Source organism: Ascidia mentula, chromosome 7 (assembly GCF_947561715.1).
Source record: "Ascidia mentula chromosome 7, kaAscMent1.1, whole genome shotgun sequence".
Lineage (NCBI taxonomy): Eukaryota > Metazoa > Chordata > Ascidiacea > Phlebobranchia > Ascidiidae > Ascidia > Ascidia mentula.
In genome coordinates, this window is record NC_138572.1 from 1,145,722 (window position 1) to 1,164,017 (window position 18,296).

General features: G+C 37.9%; 1 protein-coding gene across 5 annotated transcripts in view; it reads left to right on the forward strand.

The window, feature by feature from the left end:
- LOC145907952 (transmembrane protease serine 9-like) overlaps window positions 1-18,296 on the forward strand; it is a 28,293-nt gene that overhangs the window by 4,063 nt on the left and 5,934 nt on the right. For 2 of the 5 annotated variants that reach the window (XM_082995096.1, XM_082995093.1), the window contains exons 8-25: window positions 8,439-8,460; window positions 8,645-8,674; window positions 8,971-9,009; window positions 9,159-9,185; window positions 9,396-9,436; window positions 9,845-10,005; window positions 10,242-10,343; window positions 10,577-10,731; window positions 11,033-11,172; window positions 12,081-12,222; window positions 12,415-12,444; window positions 12,738-12,767; window positions 12,916-12,939; window positions 13,143-13,192; window positions 13,559-13,719; window positions 13,955-14,056; window positions 14,416-14,570; window positions 14,856-14,995. In XM_082995096.1, the coding sequence (XP_082851222.1) occupies window positions 8,439-8,460; window positions 8,645-8,674; window positions 8,971-9,009; window positions 9,159-9,185; window positions 9,396-9,436; window positions 9,845-10,005; window positions 10,242-10,343; window positions 10,577-10,731; window positions 11,033-11,172; window positions 12,081-12,222; window positions 12,415-12,444; window positions 12,738-12,767; window positions 12,916-12,939; window positions 13,143-13,192; window positions 13,559-13,719; window positions 13,955-14,056; window positions 14,416-14,570; window positions 14,856-14,995 (1,551 nt within the window). Of the gene's footprint in view, window positions 1-4,905; window positions 5,047-5,126; window positions 5,168-5,380; window positions 5,542-5,771; window positions 5,874-6,295; window positions 6,451-6,775; window positions 6,916-8,318; window positions 8,461-8,644; window positions 8,675-8,970; window positions 9,014-9,158; window positions 9,186-9,395; window positions 9,437-9,844; window positions 10,006-10,241; window positions 10,344-10,576; window positions 10,732-11,032; window positions 11,173-12,080; window positions 12,223-12,414; window positions 12,445-12,737; window positions 12,768-12,915; window positions 12,940-13,142; window positions 13,193-13,558; window positions 13,720-13,954; window positions 14,057-14,415; window positions 14,571-14,855; window positions 14,996-15,526; window positions 15,669-15,839; window positions 15,870-16,128; window positions 16,153-16,266; window positions 17,106-18,296 lie in introns of those variants that run through there. The other 3 variants (XM_082995097.1, XM_082995095.1, XM_082995094.1) reach the window with 3 other exon arrangements.

Here is an 18,296-nt window from a genome sequence, read left to right on the forward strand (position 1 = left end):
CTTTGCAAGCTAGAAAAATTATTTGAAACACTGTGACTCCTCATAATTGCTCATACAGCATGTGAGCTGTATTGAAATTGTTGGTTCGTTGCAGTCAAGCAGAATAGCAGGAGGAAGTTCATCACTGAGAGGAGAATGGCCTTGGCAAGCGATGATCTACTCGACGAGACTTCTCGGAAACACGTTCTGCGGCGGAACGATATTGTCGGAAGATTGGGTCATGACGGCGGCTCAATGCTTTAAATACAGCGACACGTAAGCTTTGCAGACAATTTTGTTACGTTTTTGGCTTTTGAACCGTTAACATATCCAGCAAGATGCACTCTATTTGCTGTCGAAACTGAGCAAAAGTGTCGTGAAGGTTGCGTACAAAACGCAACTTCAGAAAGCGGCGTTTTGCTTGTTAGGGTTTATATTCTATAAGAAATACTACTTCACTATTTAACAAGCGCCTTTGCAATACATGTTTCTAGAACCACAGTGTACGTTGGGAAATTGTACAGCAATCGAGCGCTCATAGAATCCGCACAACAACTGCTCCATGTCAGTGTTAAATACAAACATCCTCAATATACGTAAGTTCCAATCGATGTTGATTACTATCGTGAATGATGGGAGTCTGGTACGATGACATTATTTCGGTACCCAAGACATTTGATTTTTTTTGCGCAAAAAATATAAATAATTGTAAGTTTGTGTGAAACAGTTTTAATACGTCATGATATTTGCGAAACAGTAACGGCGTAAAACTAAAACTTTGTCTGGGAACCGAACTCCTATAATGTCTCGTGACAATTTGATCAATCTAGTGTGGTTGTAATTCAGCAGCGTTTAAAGTTTCAAACCCAAAACTTACAGAGATACGGGGACTGCATATGACGTCGGGCTTCTCAGATTGTCTTCAAGAATAACATTCAACGACAACATCCAACCTGTATGTCTTCCTCCTGGTACGAACTACAACGTACCATCTGGCACAAAGTGCTATGTCAGCGGTTGGGGACACAGGACAAGTAAGCGCACTTTTTTAATACTTGATCCTTAAATGTAGATCCATGTACAGAGTATAAGCTCATTTTTGCCAACAGATAAACAAGGTTTGCGACAATTTTTGCCTCTTTGAAACATAAAGTGATTCAAATAATATATGTTTGAACCACATTTTCAAAAAAAGGAAAAAGCCAGACTCAAATCTAAGCAGCTGTATCAATGTTTCATTTCAGGCTTTTCTTCGGACTTCGCTTCCACCTTGAGAGGTGCGGATTTGAAAGTTCAGAGTGAAAGTTACTGCTCCAGTCGTCACGGCAGCCCTTATCCCCAGACACTAATGTGCGCCCTGGAATCGGGAACCTCCACCTGTGAGGTAAATAGCGAACAAAAAAGGGGATTCACCCCACTAGGCATAAGGCAGAGACCACAAACATCTCCACATAAAACAGAAAACACCAATACACCGGGACACAGTCAGGTCGTGATCCACATGCATAAAGTCTGTGTGACACAGAAATTTGTGCGAACGCAAACAGCCAGGTGTCAACAAAGCAGTCGCCTGATAAAAAAATATTTTTTCAGGGTGATGGTGGCGGACCTTTGGTGTGTGAAAGAGATAACGTTTGGTATCAATATGGGATAGCGAGCAGGACTATTGACCACTGTGGTACGGGCCCTGATTTCTTTACTGAGATCACTGAGGTCTATTCTTGGATACAACAAAGTATGTTTGTGGTTTAAATGCAACAATAATTATAAAATTCAAAAAAGTTTTCCTGTTTTTTTTCTAACAACTGCAAAGCACTTTATTGGTGCTTTTCATGATGTGGAAGGTTTGTGGAGGTTTCACCAAAAAAATATTATCGTTCATTTGTGTTTCAGCCACCGGTCTCACTTTCCCCCCTCCAGAAGACGGTAAGACCTCCAATATCTTTTTGTCGTTTATCCCATCATTCTACAAAATTGCGCACATTTTAAATAATGTTTATGCAAAGTAGCTTTCATAATAATTCTAATTTGCACATTCTGCATGCAATGTCAGTATGTCTGCATCTAAATGTTAACTTTATTAAACTGTGGAAGTGCTTATGTAACATGGAAGGCCTGCTTTGCTTGTGGTTTTTAGCTAAAAAACATTTTCGTTCATTTGTTTTTCAGCCACCGGGATCACTTTTCCCCCTCCAGAAGATGGTAAGACCTCCAATATCTTTTTATCTTTTATCCCCTCATTCTATAAAATTGCGCACATTTAAATAATGTTTATGCAAAGTAGCTTTCATAATACTTCTAATTTGCACATTCTGCATGCAATGTCAGTATGTCTGCAGCTGAATGTTCGTCAATAACTTGTTGCAACCAATATTTATTATTTAGGTGCACTGAGTTATCATCGTTGCGGCAACTTTGTGTGGATTCTAACGTTGGTCGCCATGATTCCTCTTCAACTATATTAGGACTTTGATGTTGGAAACAATCAAGCAAAATACAATCTATAGTGATCGTGTAAAATTGTGCTGCTAAATCGTCATGTATCTTTTGTACAGAAACGAATCGTTCCCGAAAATATAACCCATGATTGTGAGTTCGTTCTCGAAACGAAAAAAAACTTGTTTCTCAGATTTGATTCGGGGCTTTCCCTGCTGACGTATGCTTAAAGGTAGAACCACCGAAGAGAAAGTTTTACCAGAATAAACTTACTGAACTATCCTTAAACATTGCAAAAGACATCAATTTCCTGCCTAAGAAATGTACCGGGATATTTTTTCAAGCGGAAAATCTTTTAAATAATGACTGGGAATAGATCTGTACCTTTAATCAAGACGAGCACTTTTCTCGCCGTAACGAAAACGCACCCGGTAGAGAAAAAGGGAGTTGGGCAAGAGCTACGTTTGACAACAAGTGTGTGACGTAACGCATTCGGACGCAAAAAGGAGATGTAAACGTAGTGCTGCCAATACTGCTATTTTTGCTGCCACGCATACTAATTAACCAAAATCGTTTTTCTGGCACTTGAGTTTCTGACGTTATTACTGCCGCTTGTATTTCATTGGGTAATGCCGCCGATTAACAACGATGTTTGCCTCACATATAAAAGTAGCCTTGTTTGATTTCCAATTAGTGATACTGACAGCCAAACCCCACGAGAAGAAGGGGTGCAGTTGATGAGGCGCATGCGACTCTAGGGGGGCATGAATACCAAAAGGGCCTGCAAATACAAAAGTAGGGAATTTGCACGTCAAAAGCTTGGGCCACCACGCAGAATCTTTGAACAATGCCCAACACCGGTCAATTTGTTTGAGCGTTGTCTTGTAGGCAAGTACTAAGGTGTTATGATTAAAAACAAGTGGAAAGCGGTCAAAGGGCAGGTATGACGTCACGTTTCATTCTTTCCGCCGGAGAGTTGCAACAGGAATTGATGGTTTGCGTTTTGGCAACCTTTGAATGTGCTTTTAAAATAATGCAAAGTGCAACAAATGACACTTAAAATCTGACTGCGTGCAGACAATACGCACTGTGAAATCTGCTAAACCTTCACCACTCTCGATGTCGTCCAATGCTCAGCCAATTTCGCGTCGCTATTTTCCCTTTTGACGTTCGTCAACAGCGGGGCGGATCGTGAATAGGTTGAAAAACATTGTCCTATTACACAAAATCAGATACCAACACTAAACGGAAAAAATGCTCGCGCAACAGAACAAAGAATTTTATTTCAACAGCGGGGCGGATCGTGAATAGGTTGAAAAACATTGTCCTATTACACAAAATCAGATACCAACACTAAACGGAAAAAATGCTCGCGCAACAGAACAAAGAATTTTATTTGGTAAATTGACAACCAACAACAAAAGAGCCCAAAACTTTTGGTAGAAGCGATTAACAATTCCAAGGCAATACGCACAAAAGCTAGCACGGTAACTACATATCCAAGATATTCTAGGCAAGATATAATATGCTTGTTGATTTGAGCTTAACAAAAGCTTTGGGATAATTTCGTTTGACGTCCTTGTCTTCATCAATTGTAAATTGTCACCCGCTGTGGGAACTGACGATAGCGGCCGCAACGCTTCTTTTGTTTTTTTTCGAAAAAGCATTGTTGTCTTAACTGTTCCGATGATTTCTTTGAATTGGAACTTCTGCGCTGGAAAAGGTCTGAGTTTATTCCAAATTGAACGAGTTTCTTGATTGGAAATTCGCTCGATGGAAACTTTTGTGTGGTGTGGTTAATTATGCCTGACCTCCATTGTATTTACAGCTTTGTAGTTTGACAAAGTCAAGACATTAAAAAAGCCTATAAATACCAGTTAAAGAAAATGTGTGATTTCAGACACCTTATAAAAACCAGAGAGTAAAGGAAAACTACTGACAAACGTGGTTTTCTGTTGGAAACCTTTGCGCCCGCAACGTAAAAAGTCGTTGGAAATTCCATCGAAACTGAAGTTCCGCTTGTGTAGAGGAGTAATATTACAAACAGCCCAAATCAATTAAGGGCCGGTCCTTTTGATTCCATGGGAAAACACACACATTATAGCGCCTTCTTCTCGTCGTATTTTACTTGGTTACGCGCTGGGTGTACAACAATCGCCCTTGACAACGCACAGGTAGTAGAAAATGTCCACCATCTAGCACATATAGACACGGCTCTGCGCCTTGATTCACTCGAAGTGTATCAGTAGCACGTGGAAGTGTGAGTCGTCCTCTATTAGTTTGTCACAAAGTTCAATGTCAGCTTGTACCTTAAATTCGAATAATTGATTCAATGTAAAGTGATTACTTGAAATATGAGGTGTAAACATTAGTTTTTCTATAGTGGTCAAGAGACAGGGCCACTGCTTCGATCTATTAGGTCTCATTAGTATAGCTATTGTGTGACTTAAATCGATTTTGTCAGCTGAGGCCACGCAGTTTCGATCTGATAAAATTTTGTGTGTATTACTGTTTGTTGTTATTAAATTTCATTTTAGTGCCAAGCTAGTTGCTCAAAATTTGAAACTTCGATAATGTCAACTTGTTTGTCAGTTGGAATTCTACTTTGTCTCCTGGCTACATTGGTTACAGGTTAGTGTGAGTTTGGTGAAAACACAAAATAAATATGATATAATTGCTTACGAGTGATAAAAACGAAATATTGTGTTTAGGTCAGTCTTGTGGCAGGAAATTGGTTCGTGATGATTCCGGGGTAAGGTTTTGATAGGATTTGACAATAGTATCTCCATGTCGTGTACATTTTATTCGTGTCAGTTTTTACTATCAATTTTCTTCTCCATACATTTTAGCTTGGATTTTGTAAATTTGCCGAGCCGATAAAAATGCAAAGTGATTGAGAACCTCTGTATTAGATTATAAATATGTAATACCTCCGTGCTGTATCAAAGCTGTGGGTTCGTTGCAGTCGAGCAGAATAGCAGGAGGAAGTTCGTCACTAAGAGGAGAATGGCCTTGGCAAGCGATAGTTTACTCGACGAGACTTCTCACAAACACGTTCTGCGGCGGAACGATATTGTCGGAAGATTGGGTCATGACGGCGGCTATTTGCTTTGACAGCACTGACACGTAAGCGTTTCCTTATAAGTAGCAATGTTGTCATGAATACCGTGAACGTGAATGTCGTTGTACAAATCAGTTGAAAAAAAAAAATTTCAAAAATATTTGTCGATCTATTTTTCTTTGCATTAGAATTTTTTGTGGGTCATTTCTGTAATTAATTGAAATTTCCAATCGTCATATTTCTAGAATCTCTGGACTTTACCTAACAACTATATCACAGCAATTTATCTTTGTAGAATCTCTGTGTATGTTGGGAAATTGTACAGCTCTCGAACGATTACTGAGACCGGCCAACAACAGCTTTCTGTCAGTGCAACACACAAGCATCCTCAATTTACGTAAATTTTTATTTCATTGTCAACGAAATTACTATTTCTGTATTGCCTGCATTCTTTCTGAGTATCCTGGATATCAGTGAACACTAAGCACCGCACAATGATGCTCATTTTCCTATAATATTTTATAACAACTTAACATATTATGTTGGCTATTGATATTTCCCTCAACGGTACTACTTAGAAATAAACATGGAGCCAATAATATGAATTTTGTGAGCTGCAGACAGAGGGCCAATGTTTGGATCTGTAAAAATCGTCGCACCAAGATGCACTGTCAAAACAGCGATACTACATATGATTTCACTTGTACTGGCGAGCTTCTTAGTCGACAGAATAAACCCCGTAAAGACAAGCGTATTAAACCTCAACCAAAGAGACAACCATCGCACGAGTGGGGTAATTTGAAACTTTAAACCTCACAGAAATACGGCATCCGGCAATGACGTCGGGCTTCTCAGATTGTCCACCAAAATAATATTCAACGACAACATCCAGCCTGTATGTCTTCCTCCTGGTACGAACTACAACGTCCCAGCTGGCACAAGGTGTTACGTCAGCGGTTGGGGGCACACGTCAAGTAAGTAACCTTTTATCGATGATTGGATTAAGTGACTTGTTTTCTATGCTGGTAGAAAAAACAACTTTTGCAATTTTATTCTTGTAAATCAGCTCATATTTTGGATTGAGCCATGTTATGTCATGGATATAAATACGTCGGTAAAATTTTTTTGGAAATCGTGATCTTGGAGACAAAATTATTTGTGAAACACTAAAGGAAAAATACTTTGTGAAACACTAAATGCAAGATGTTTTGAGAAACACTAAATGAAATTTTGAAAAGAAATATTTGTAAAACACTGAATGAGACAAATCGCATGTCAGACAATATATTTTGTTTTTAGGCTCTTCATCGGACTTGACTTTCACCTTAAGAGATGCTGATTTGAGAGTTCAGAGTGAAAGTTACTGCTCCAGCCGTCACTCCAGCCCTTATCCCCAGACTGTAATGTGCGCCCTGGAATCGGGAACCTCCATCTGTCGGGTAAATCATTACCAACAAAGGGAATTCACCCATTAATAGACATTAGGCAGACTTCACCAAAATCTCCACAATAAACAATATTTCCGACTCAAAAAAAGATATTTACCAATCACTTCCAAAATAATTTTTCACAATATGGTGCAGTAGCGAACTTTAATGAATCATTGTGCACTTACGAAGTTCATTATATCATGGTACACTCACGAACTTCATTAAATCATGGTGCACTCACGAAGTTCATTAAATTATGGTGCACTTACGAAGTTCATTAAATTATGGTGCACTCGCGAACTTTAATAATTCATTGTGCACTTACGAAGTTCATTAAATCATGGTGCACTCGCGAACTTCATCACATCATGGTTCACTCACGAAGTTCATTAAATTATGGTGCACTTACGAACTTCATTAAATCATGGTGCACTCGCGAACTTCATCACATCATGGTTCACTCACGAAGTTCATTAAATTATGGTGCACTCGCGAACTTCAATAAATCATGGTGCACTCACGAACTTGATTAAATCATGGTGCACTCGCGAAGTTCATTAAATTAAGGTGCACTTACGAACTTCATTAAATCATGGTGCACTCGCGAACTTCATCACATCATGGTGCACTCACGAAGTTTATTAAATTATGGTGCACTCGCGAATTTCAATAAATCATGGTGCACTCACGAACTTGATTAAATCATGGTGAACTCACGAAATTCATTAAATCATGGGTCACTCACGAAGTTCATTAAATCATGGTGCACTCGCGAACTTCATCACATCATGGTGCACTCACGAAGTTCATTAAATTATGGTGCACTCGCGAACTTCAATAAATCATGGTGCACTCACGAACTTGATTAAATCATGGTGAACTCACGAAATTCATTAAATCATGGGTCACTCACGAAGTTCATTAAATCATGGTGCACTCGCGAACTTCATCACATCATGGTGCACTCACGAAGTTCATTAAATTATGGTGCACTCGCGAACTTCAATAAATCATTGTGCACTTACGAAGTTCATTAAATCATGGTGAACTCACGAACTTCATTAAATCATGGTGCACTCACGAACTTCATTAAATCATGGTGCACTCACGAACTTCAACACATCATGTTGCAATTACGAACTAAATAAAAATCATGATATTGAAAAATGTTGTGAGGTAAAACATCAGAGAAAAAGAGAATTTACTTGGTGGTTGATAGAAACCTCCTCAGAACTTAAACAATTCTAATACAAACACTTGACACCTGACTCCTGAAGTCGTTTTAAACATTGCAACCTTCGTCAACAAGAAATAAAGTTATTAATTTTACGTGGCGAAATGCTTTGTGACTGGGCCCACTTTTGACATTTCATGATAGTTCAAATTTATAAAATTATGCAACGTTTTCTCAGGGCGATGGTGGCGGACCTTTGGTGTGTGAAACAGATAACGGATGGTATCAATATGGGATAACGAGCAGGTTTGCTATTCCATGTGGTACAGGTCCATCTTTCTTTACTGAGATCACCGAGATTTATTCCTGGATACAAGCTAGTAAGTACAGTGATATTAAGTTTTGGATGGTTAGTAGCATGAGAAGATTTTGTTTCTTGTTAACAACGGTGGAATAAAACTTTATTAAACTGTAGAAAGTGCCTTGAGACAAATATAAAATTAGTTTGTTGCTTTACCATCCGGTTTGCTAAGAGCCCACAGCTAAAACATACTTGTTTTGCAGCAACTGGTCTAAGCTTTCCAGCTCCTATAGGTAAGTTCGGTGTATTTTCAGTATCCATAAAAGTTATTACGCAAACTTTCTATGACACAGAGCCACTTGTTACAGTTATTGCGACAAAAATCAAAAGCACATATTGTACCATGTTTTCGCTAAGAAATGATTACCATGTCCTGGCAATTCGCTTTGCATTGGCCGCTAGCTAGCAGTAATGGTTTCGTTTCAGCCCACATACAAAAAATTGATTAAACAAGAAGAAAACTGATCGGGATTCATGGCCAGGATATCCTGGAGTATCCGATGCCGTTTACAATATGTTTATTTTTCAGCTGACACCACCACCACTACAACAACAACAACAACAACTGGTAAGTTATATAATTCTCTGCTGCCGTTACGTTACTTGCACAAAGAAGCAAATCGTTTTACGTAAAAGTTGTATTACACAGAGCAAATTTTACATTTATTGCGATCAAATTTTGCTGCGAAAAAAATAAACGGTGCGTTTATTTTTCAGCTGTCAGCACAACAACATCAACAAGTGGTAAGTTTTATGATTCTCTGCTACCGTTACGTTATTTAAACAGAAAGGAAATCGTGTTTTTCTGAACATATAGTTTGCGTGAACTTTATTTTTACTATCGTCATAATTTTCCAGAAGTCCCGAGTTATCGTCGTTGTGGCGTCTTTTTGGGGACCCTAAAGCTGGTCGCAATGGTTTTTATTTCGTATTTTAATAAAATCGTGTGTTTAGGTCAGTCTTGTGGCAGGAAAGTGGTTCGTGATGATTCTGGGGTAAGGTTCTGATAAGATTTGACAATAGTATCTACATCTATGTCGTGTGTATTTAATTTTCAATAAATCATGCCAGTTTACTTAAAATATGGCGATTTGTAGTCGTGACGAACATCCCGCATTCTTTAGGTGACAATATCATTAAATATAGTATACATTTAAAAGCTTATAGTCTGTAGTGTTTCTTAGTTATCCGTGGTTTTACCCGTTAAAATAAATCATTTTCACAATTGATTTTTTCCGGTGCCAAGCGAACACTTTTTTTTATTAATTTTACATTTTTATTAATGTGTTCTTCTCCATACATTTTAGCTTGGATTTTGTAAATCTGCCGAGCCGATAAAAATGCAAACAGATTGAGAATATGTAATACCTTCGTGCTGTATTAAAGTTGTTAGTTCGTTGCAGTCGAGCAGAATAGCAGGAGGAAGTTCGTCACTAAGAGGAGAATGGCCTTGGCAAGCGATAGTCTACTCGGAAAAACTTCTCACAACCTCTTTCTGCGGCGGAACGATATTGTCAGAAGATTGGGTTATGACGGCGGCTCATTGCTTTGACAGCACTGACACGTAAGCGTTTCCTTATAAGTAGCAATGTTGTCATGAATACCGTTAATGTGAATGTCGTTGTATAAATCAGTTAAAACAACTGAAAAAAATAATTTGAAAAGTATTTGTCGATCTATTTTTCTTTGCATTAGAATTTTTTGTGGGTCATTTCTGTAAATGATTGAAATTTTCAATCGTCATACTTCTAGAATCTCTGGGCTTTACCTAACAACTATCACAGCATTTTATCTTTCTAGAATCACTGTGTATGTTGGGAAATTGTTCAGCTCGCGAACGTTTACTGAGGCTGGCCAACAACTGCTTTCTGTCAGAACAACACACAAACATCCTCAATTTACGTAAGTTTTCATTTCATTGCCAACGAAATTAGTGTTTTTGATTTTCAACAAACGTCATATCGGTGCTGATTGCCGGCATTACTTTGGTTTATCCTGGATATTGATACGCACGAAACAGGTCCGTTGGTCAACACTGAGCACCGCACTAGTCTTAGTTTCCTACAATATTTATGTTTATTTAACTCATTATGTTGACTGTTGATAACTATCGAACGAAACTAAAAACCTTACAGAACTGCGGCATCCGGCAATGACGTCGGGCTTCTCAGATTATCATCCAAAATAACATTCAACGACAACATCCAGCCTGTATGTCTTCCTCCTGGTACGAACTACAATGTGCCAGCTGGCACAAGGTGTTACGTTAGCGGTTGGGGGCACACGTCAAGTAAGTAACCTTTTATCGATGATTGGATTAAGTGATTTTGCAATTTTATTCTTGTAAAATCAGCCCATATTTTGGATTGAGCCATGTTATGTCATGGATATAAATACGTCGGTAAAATGTTTTTGGAAATCGTGATCTTGGAGACAAATTATTTGTGAAACACTAAAGGAAAAATATTTTGTGAAACAGTCAATTAAAATATTTTGTGAAACACTAATGGAGATTTTGAAAAGTAGCAAAAAATATTTGTGAAACACTGAATGAGACAAATCGCATGTCAGACAATATTTTTTGTTTTTAGGCTCTTCTTCGGTCTTGGCTTTCACCTTGAGAGATGCTGATTTGAGAGTTCAGAGTGAAAGTTACTGCCTCAGCATTCACGGCAGCCCTTATCCCCAGAGTGTAATGTGTGCCCTTGAAACTGGAACCTCCCTCTGTTCGGTAAATTATGAACAGCAAAGGGGATTCACCCACTAATAGGCATCGGACAGACTTCACCAAAATCTCCACACAAAAAATCAATATTTCAGGCTCCAAAAATGATATTTACCGATCACTTAAAAAAATAATAATAATTATTAAAATCACGGTGCACTTAGGAACTTCATTAAATCATGGCGCACTCAAGAACTTTAATAAATCATGGCGCACTCACGAAGTTCATTAAATTTTGGCGCACTCTCGAACTTCATTAATCGTGGTGCACTCACGAAGTTCATTAAATCATGACGCACTCACGGACTTCATTAATCATGTCGCACTCACGAAGTCCATTAAATCATGGAGCACTCACGAAGTTCATCAAATCATGGTGCACTCACGAAGTTCATTAATCATGGTACACTCACAAACTTCATTAAATCATGGCCCACTCACGAAGTTCATTAAATTATGGCGCACTCACGAACTTCATTAATCGTGGTGCACTCACGAAGTTCATTAAATCATGACGCTCTCACGAACTTCATTAATCATGTCGCACTCACGAAGTCCATTAAATCATGGCGCACTCACGAACTTCATCAAATCATGTTGCACTCACGAAGTTCATTAATCATGGTACACATCTCAAACTTCATAAAAACCATGATACTTATCAAAAATTATTGTGAGGCAAAACATGAAAGAAAAAGAGAATTTACTTGGTGGTTGATAGAAACCTTCTCAGAACTTTAACAATTCTAATATAAACACTCAACACTTGACTCGTGAAGTCGTTTTAAATATTGCAACCTTTGTCCACAAGAAATAAAGTTATTAATTTTACGTGGCGAAATGCTTTGTGACTGGGCCCACCTTTGACATTTCATGATAGTTCAAATTAATAAAATCATGCAACGTTTTCTCAGGGCGATAGTGGAGGACCTTTGGTGTGTGAAAGAGATAACGGATGGTATCAATATGGGATCGCAAGCAGGTCGGTTGTTCCTTGTGGTACAGGTCCAGATTTCTTTGCTGAAATCACTGAAGTCTATTCCTGGATAGAAGCCAGTAAGTACAGTGATATTTTGGATGGTTAGTAACATCAGAAGATTTTGCTTCTTGTAAACAACGGTGGTAAGAAATTTAAACTGTAACGTTCTGCCTTTAAACTGTAAAGTGCTGCCTTGAGACAAATACTTCTCAAAATAAGGTTGTTGTTTTACCATTCGTTTGCTAAGCGCAAATTTGCTTGTTTTGCAGCAACTGGTCTAAGCTTTCCCGCTCCTGTTGGTAAGTTTCCAATAGCATAAAAAAATAATTATTGCGATAAAAAAAAACATTGAAAAAAGCTTCAGAAATACTGGAAGTGTCTCGATGTGATTAAAAGCGCATTTCGTACAATTTTTACTTGAAAATGATCGCCATGTCCTGTAATTCGTTTTGTAATGGCCGCTAGCCAGCGGTAAAGGGTTCGTTTCAGCTTACGTATAAAGTATTGATTAAACAAGAAGAAAACTGATCGGGATTTATGGTCAGGATATCCTGGAGTATCCGATGTCGATTACAATACGTTTATTTTTCAGCTGACACCACCACTACAACAACAACCACTGGTAAGTTTTATAATTCTCTGCTACCTTTACGTTACTTACACAAAGAAGCAAATCGTGTTACGCAAAAGTTATGTTACACAGAGCAACTTATTACATTTATTGCGATCAAATTTACTGCGAAAAAACTAATAGCACGTTTATTTTTCAGCTGTCAGCACAACAACAACAAGTGGTAAGTTTTATGACTCTCTGCTACCGTTACGTTATTTAAATAGAAGAAAATCGTGTTTTTCTGGACATGAAATTTGCGTGAACTTTATTTTTACTATCGTTGTAATTTTCCAGGAGCCCCGAGTTCTCATCGTTGTGGCGTCTTTTTGGGGACCCTTGTCGCAATTATTTTTATTTCATGTTTTATTCAAATCTTATGTTTAGGTCAGTCTTCCGCTAATTGTGGCAGGAAAGTGGTTCGCGATGATTCCGGGGTAAGGTTTTTATAGGATTTGACAATAGTATCTCTATCTATGTCGTGTACATTTTATTCGTGTCAGTTTTTACTAACATTTATTAAAATATATACATTTATAAGCGATGGTCTATAGTGTTTCTCAGTTATCCGTGTGAGGTTTTTTTCCATGTCAAATAAATCATTTTCACAATTGATTTTTTCCGGTGCCAAGCGCACACTTTATTTTATTAATTTTACATTTTTATTAATGTGTTCTTCTTCATACATTTTAGCTTATATTTTGTAAATCTGCTTAGCCGATAAAAATGCAAAGTGATTGAGAACCTCTGTATTAGATTATAAATTTGTAATACCTTCGTGCTGTATTGTTGGTTCGTTGCAGTCCAGCAAAATAGCGGGAGGGAGTTTGTCACAGAGGGGAGAATGGCCTTGGCAAGCGATGGTCTACTCGGAAAAACTTCTCACATATACTTTCTGCGGTGGAACGGTATTGTCGGAAGATTGGGTCATGACGGCGGCTCAATGCTTTGACAGCACCGACACGTAGGCGTTTCCTTACAAGTAGCAATTTTGTCATGAATACCGTGAACGTGAATTTCCTTGTATAAATCAGCTAAAACAACTGAAAAAAAAGTTAAAATCTTTGTCGATCTATTTTCCTTTGCATTAGCATTTTTTGTGGGTCATTTCTGTAATTAATTGAAATTTCCAATCGTCATATTTTTTAGAATCTCTGGGTTTCACCTAACAACTATATCACAGCAATTTATCTTTGTAGAATCTCTGTGTATGTTGGGAAATTGTACAGCTCTCGAACGATTATTGAGGCTGGCCAACAACTGCTTTCTGTCAGTACAACACACAAGCATCCTCAATTTACGTAAGTTTTTTTTATTTTATTGTTAACTGTAAATGAGATTAGTATTTCTGTATTTTTAACGAACATCATACCGACGCTGATTGCCTGCATTCCTTCTGAGTATCCTAGTTATTAGTGAACACTAAGCACCGCACGACGATGCTCAGTGTCCCATAATATTTTATAACAACTTAATTCATTATGTTCCAAGCTGTACCGTTATATGTCGAAACAGCGATACTATATATGATTTCACTTGTACTGGCGAGCTTCTTAGTCAGCAGAATAAACCCCGTAAAGCCAAGCGTAATAATTTTAAACCTCAACCAAAGAGACAACCATCGCACGAGTGGGGTAATTTGAAACTTTAAACCTTACAGAAATACGGCATCCGGCTATGACGTCGGGCTTCTCAGATTGTCATCCAAAATAACATTCAACGACAACATCCAGCCTGTATGTCTTCCTCCTGGTACGAACTACAACGTCCCAGCTAACACAAGGTGTTACGTCAGCGGTTGGGGGCACACGTCAAGTAAGTAACCTTTTATCGATGATTGAATTAAGTGACTTTTTATATATGCTGGCACAAAAAAACTTTTTTCTTGTAAAATCAGCTCACATTTTAGTTTTCTGTTATGCCATGGACATAAATACGATCGTAAGAATTTTTTCAGAAATCGTGATTTTGGAGACAAATTATTTGTGAAAAACCAAATGCAAGATATTTTGTGAAACACTAAATGAAATTTTGAAAAAAATATTTGTGAAACACTGAATGAGAACACATCGCATGCCAGACAATATGTTATGATTTTAGGCTCTTCTTCGGACTTAGCCTCCAGCTTAAGAGATGCTGATTTGAGAGTTCAGAGTGAAAGTTACTGCTCCAACAATCACGGCAGCCCTTATCCCCAGACTGTTATGTGTGCCCTGGAATCGGGAACGTCCACCTGTGAGGTAAATAATGAACAACAAAGGGGATTCACCCACTAATAAGCATCGGACAGACTTCACCAAAATCTCCACATTAAACAATATTTCAGACTCCAATAAAAGATATTTACCGATCACTATCAAAATAATTATTAAAATCATGGTGCCCTCACGAAGTTCATAAAATCATGGTGCACTCACGAAGTTCATTAAATCATGGCGCACTCACCAACTTCATTAATCATGGTGCACTCACGAACTTTTAAATCATGGCGCACTCACGAACTTCATTAAATTCATGATACTTATTGAAAAATATTGTTGAGGTAAAACATCTGAGAAAAAGAGAATTTACTTGGTGGTTGATAAAATATTCCTTCGAAAATAAACTATTCTAACATAAACACTCAACACTTGACTCGTGAAGTCGTTTTAAACACTGCAACCTTCGTCAACAAGAAATAAAGTTATAAATTTTACGTGTCGAAATTCTTTGTGACTTGGCCCACCTTTAACATTTCATGATAATTTTAAAATTATGCAACGTTTTCTCAGGGTGACGGTGGCGGACCTTTGGTGTGTGAAAGAGATAACGGATGGTATCAATATGGGATAAATAGCAGGTCTGCTATTCCATGTGGTACAGGTCCAGATTACTTTACTGAGATCACCGAAGTTTATTCTTGGATACAAGCTAGTAAGTACAGCAATATTAGTTTTTTGACATCAGAAGATATCGTTCTTGTTAACAACGGTGGAATAAAACTTTATTTAAAAGGTAGAAAGTGCCTTGAGACAAATATAAAAGTTTGTTGCTTTACCATCCGGTATGCTAAAAGCACACAGCTAAAACATACTTGTTTTGCAGCAACTGGTCTAAGCTTTCCAGCTCCTGTTGGTAAGTTCGGTGTATTTTCAGTATCCATAAAAGTTATAACGCAAGCTTTATATTACACAGAGCAATTTATTGCAGTTATTGCGACAAAAATTAAAACCACATATTGTACCATGTTTTCGCTTAGAAATCACTGCCATGTCCTGGTAATTCGTTTTGCATTGGCCGCTAGCTAGCGTTCGTTTCAGGAAAAAAAACTGATCGGGATTTATGGCCCGGATATCCAAAAATATCCGGTTTCGTTAACACGTTTATTTTTCAGATGCCAGCACTACAACAACAAGTGGTAAGTTTTTTGATTCTCTGCTACCGTTACGTTACTTAAACAGAAAGGAAAATCGTGTTTTCTAAACAAAAGTTTGCGTGAACTTTATTTTTTATTATCGTTATAATTTTCCAGGAGCCCCGAGTTATCGTCGTTGTGGCGTCATTTTGGGGACTCTAAAGCTTGTCGCAATGGCTTTATTTCATGTATATTAGGATCCAAGTCCCTTATACAAAATATTCTTGAAAACGAGGAAATAAAAAATGCTTTTTAATTTAACATAATTTAACGAATGTGATTCCTGGCGTTTTGGTTCTTTTAAAGATATGTTGGGTATAACAGTAACCCAACTTCAAACAAATCTATTGGAAATAAGGCAATTTTCTGTAACCAGGGTTACCATACCGTGTTCATTTTCACAAGTTGTGTTTTAGAAAGTGCATTTGTGCCTATTTATACGACACATGTTTATTTTGGACTTGCGTGCTTTGTTTTTCTTAATTTTTGAATCTAACCGTGCTTATTTATTTATTCATAAAATCTCGTAAAATCCACCATAAAAAAGGGTCTAGCACGAAATGTTAGTAATATCTTTAAAATCGGAGAAAGTTCTGACACAAATCCGATATTTTAACATCAAAAAGCAGCGTGCTTTTTTTTAATCAATGTTGATGGTAAACCTGTCTATAACAAGGAAATTATTAGCCGGTACATTTGGCGTCGAATCACCGGCAAACGTATGTTTTGCATAATGTTTTTAGTGTTATACGTATAGAGGTTGATATTAGTTTTGTATTGCGTAGTAAGCTTGACATAATGGAGTTAGCTGCGCGATTTGAGTAGGTGTGACTTGATTGATCCTTGATTACCAAACGCTTGTATTATCGCCGTAGTAGTGTTATAAACGAGATCACTTCGGTGCCCATACAACGTTTCGTTGGTCGAAAATAAAACAAATATAATCCAAAGAACAATGGCTCGGTGTGTCCAAGATCGTGACGTCATACATCGCTGGGGTATAATTTATGTGTCTCGCACAAGACAATACAAATCAGCATGAAAGTTTTATCAAGCAAACAAATTCACAAAAACGCAGATTGCTATAAACGGCTCATTTGATGTTGGAAACAATCAAGCAAAAGACAATCTGTAGCGATCGTAAAATTGTGCTGCTAAATCTTCATGTATCTTTTGTACAGTAACGAATCATTCCCGAAAATATAACCCCTGACTATGAGTTCGTTCTGAAAACGACAAAAAACTTGTTTCTCAGATTTGATTCGGGGCTTTTCCTGTTGACGTAAGCTTAAAGGTAGAACCAACGAAGAGAACGTTTTACCAGAATAAACTTACTGATCTATCCTTAAACATTGCAAAAGACATCAATTTCCTGCCTAAGAAATGTACCGGGATATTTTTTCAAGCGGAAAATCTTTTTAATAATGACTGGGAATAGATTCGTACCTTTAATCAAGACGAGCACTTTTCTCTCGCCGTGACGGAAACGCCCCCGGTAGAGAAAAAGGGAGTTGGGCAAAAGCTACATTTGACAACAAGTGTGTGACGTAACGCATTCGGACGCAAAAAGGAGATGTAAACGTAGTGCTGCCAATACTGCTATTTTTGCTGCCACGCATACTAATTAACCAAAATCGTTTTTCTGGCTCTTGAGTTTCTGACGTTATTAGTGCCGCTTGTATTTCATTGGGTAATGCCGCTGATTAACAACGATGTTTGCCTCACATATAAAAGTAGCCTTGTTTGATTTCCAATTAGTGATACTGACAGCCAAACCCCACGAGAAGAAGGGGTGCAGTTGATGAGGCGCATGCGACTCTAGGGGGGCATGAATACCAAAAGGGCCTGCAAATACAAAACTATGGAATTTGCGCAGTCAAAAGCTTGGGTAACCATGCAAAATCGCAGAAATCCCAAACACAGGCACAAATTGTTTTTTAATAGCATTTGGCCATGAGCGTTGCCTTGTAGGCAAGTACTAAGGTGTTATGAATAAAAACAAGTGGAAAGGGCAGGTATGACGTCACGTTTCATTCTTTCCACCAGAGAGTTACAACAGGAGTTGATGGTTTGCGTTTTGGCAACCTTCGAATGTGCTTTTAAAATAATGCAAAGTGCAACAAATGACACTTAAAATCTGACTGCGT